Raw genomic sequence first — 2,863 nt, 5'->3', positions numbered from 1 at the left:
ATCTCTGTTACCTGGACTAGACCCATCTTTTTCACACACAAGACTGAGTTCATTCAATCTAATACAAAAAACAGTTTCGATCTTCTTCTATTCTGCTTCTGGATTTCGACATTCAAATCCGAAAAGCAATCAATCAGTTCAATAAAGGCGTGAGATTTGTACCTGTCAGTGTTCCTTTCTTTCCCTCGTTTACTTTTTTTCATATTATGTTATCTATTATTTTTAGAAAAGGGTGTTAATCGATACTCGAAAGCATCGACGATAAAGCTTATTTATCGAAAATTTGAATATTTACACCGTAAAGTTCGAGTCTTGTAAGGATTTAAAATAAGTATATGGGGAAGTCTAGGCATAGTAAAAAGAAGATCACTGGTAACCAAGCCCAGAGCCAGTACCAGGTTTCTGGAGGTGATAACTCTTCCCCTGCTTCCGTTGCTAATGGTGGTGTTAATTTAGATTCATCAGCTTACTTAAAAAGAGCCCATGAGCTAAAGGAAGAGGGCAATAGGAGGTTTCAGGCTAAAGACTATTTAGGTGCCCTTCAACAATATGAAAATGCCCTTGAACTTACCCCTAAAACAAGTCCTGATCGAGCAGTCTTTCACAGCAACCGAGCTGCGTGTATGATGCAAATGAAACCTATTGACTATGATGCTGTGATATCAGAGTGTACTTTGGCTCTTCAGGTACAGCCTCGGTATGTCCGAGCTCTTTTAAGGAGAGCTCGCGCATTTGAAGCGATAGGGAAGTATGAAATGGCCATGCTGGATGTGCGTGAACTGTTAGTTGTGGACACCAATAATCATGATGCTTTGGAGATCGCTGAAAGATTGAGGATGGTGTCCGGACCTCGCACAGAAGCCCAGCAGGACCTCCAAAGCCGCCCATCGCCAGCTGCCTTGGGTGCCTCTGCGGTTCGTGGGGCCCCAGTTTCTGGCCTTGGTCCTTGTTTGCCAGCTAGACCTTTATTCAAGAAGCCGTCTCATTCAGCTGCAATATCAGCTCTACCATATGATAACAAGTCGGAAAAGCTTTATCCTATCCCGTCAATTGAAAAAGAGGGAGAGACCAAAATCCAGTTTCCAAAAGTTGTCTTGAAGCCGTCAAATGGTTCTTCAAGATCCAATACTGATGGTAGTAAGGATAACCAGAAGGAACAGTTGCTTTGTCAACCAAATTCGCTTCCACTTTTTCAGCAATCTGCACACTCTACAAGCCGATGGAGACCGTTGAAACTTGTCTATGATCATGACATAAGACTTGCACAAATGCCAGTGAATTGTAGTTTTAAAGAATTGAGAAATGTGGTTGGCAATCGTTTCCCTATGTCAAAAGCCGTCCTGGTAAAATACAAGGACAATGATGGTGACTTAGTAACTATAACATGTACCTCAGAACTTAAAATGGCTGAGTCATGTGTCGATGACCTTAGTCTGAAAGAGATTGATGCTGATAAAGGAGAATCTGTTGGTCTGTTGAGGTTGCATATTGTTGAAGTGGGTCCTGAGCAAGAGCCACCTCTACTAGAAGAAGATGAAGAGAAGCCTCTTAAGAAGGAAGCGGATAAGGTAGATGATGATATGTCACAAATCTCACTGGCTGATCCTGTGGGAAAATTTATGGATGCTGAGATTGATAAACAAGAAAAATTTTCTCAAAAAGAAAAATCTGGAGGACTAGAAGACCCCGATTATAAGGAGATGGAGATAGATGATTGGTTATTCGAGTTTGCGCAGCTCTTTCGGACCCATGTCGGGATTGACCCTGATGCTCATGTTGATCTGCATGAGCTTGGTATGGAACAATGTTCTGAAGCACTTGAGGAAACTGTGACTAGCGAAGAGGCTCAAAGTCTTTTTGACAAGGCAGCCGTGAAGTTTCAGGAGGTGGCCGCTCTTGCCTTCTTTAACTGGGGAAATGTTCATATGTGTGCAGCAAGGAAAAAAATGCCAATAGATGATTCATCTGGTAAAGAGATAATGGCTACACAGCTTCAAACTGCATATGATTGGGTAAGAGAGAAATATTCTCTTGCCAGAGAGAAATACGAGGAGGCTCTATTGATCAAACCAGATTTTTACGAAGGGTTGTTGGCTCTGGGGCAGCAGCAATTTGAAATGGCCAAACTTCATTGGTCGTTTGTACTAGCAAAGAAAGATGACCTGACCAAGTGGGATCCGACTGAAACTATTAGCCTTTTTGATAGCGCAGAAGAAAAAATGAAGGCTGCAACTGAGATGTGGGAGAAGCTGGAGGAACAGAGAGCTAAAGAATCTAAAGATCCTACTGTGAGCAAGAAGGATGAACTTTTGAAAAGAAAGAAGAAACAGGGTAGTGCTGCAGAAGGCGATACCTCAGGCATAGGGGGCCGAGAGGAAATTTCTCCTGAAGATGCAGCAGAGCAAGCTTCAGTGATGAGATCTCAGATTCATCTATTCTGGGGTAACATGCTTTTTGAGAGGTCTCAAATAGAATGTAAATTGGGCTTGTCTGGTTGGGAGAAAAATCTCGATGTTGCAGTGGAGAGGTTCAAACTTGCCGGAGCTTCTGAAGCTGACATTTCGACCGTTGTGAAAAATCACTGTTCTAAAGAAGCTGCTGCAGAAGTGCCTGGTTCTTCAGCAATTAACAGCATTCCGTAACTATCATCTTGTCTTGTGTTGGGGGAAAGAGTTATGTGCCCATATTTTGGGTCTGATCAGAAGTTTTTCTGTCACCTCCTTGTGTCGTCTTGGCCTGCAACATGACTCCTGAAATTTTCAAATGGTTTTACCATTTATTTTTGACTTGGTTCATTTTGTCCGTGAAACTGAAAATGTTTCATCTTGATTTAAGAGGGTAATAAACTGGCAATATCATTTCA

At 42.1% G+C, this 2,863-nt stretch overlaps 1 protein-coding gene across 1 annotated transcript; it reads left to right on the top strand.

Annotated features, from left to right (window-relative positions):
* On the top strand, nucleotides 1-2,863 carry LOC140980490 (protein CLMP1-like). The gene has a single exon (XM_073446334.1). The coding sequence runs from the start codon at nucleotides 336-338 to the stop codon at nucleotides 2,640-2,642; it is 2,307 nt and encodes a 768-aa protein (XP_073302435.1). The 5' UTR covers nucleotides 1-335; the 3' UTR covers nucleotides 2,643-2,863.

This window comes from Primulina huaijiensis, chromosome 1 (genome assembly GCF_012295235.1).
Source record: "Primulina huaijiensis isolate GDHJ02 chromosome 1, ASM1229523v2, whole genome shotgun sequence".
NCBI lineage: Eukaryota > Viridiplantae > Streptophyta > Magnoliopsida > Lamiales > Gesneriaceae > Primulina > Primulina huaijiensis.
The sequence above is the reverse complement of the archived record's forward strand: the minus strand, read 5'-3'. Positions and strand labels throughout refer to the sequence as shown.

Coding starts and splice junctions, on each gene's coding strand:
- LOC140980490 (XM_073446334.1), top strand. CDS start 336: ATGGGGAAGTCTAGGCATAGTAAAAAGAAGATCACTGGTAACCAAGCC.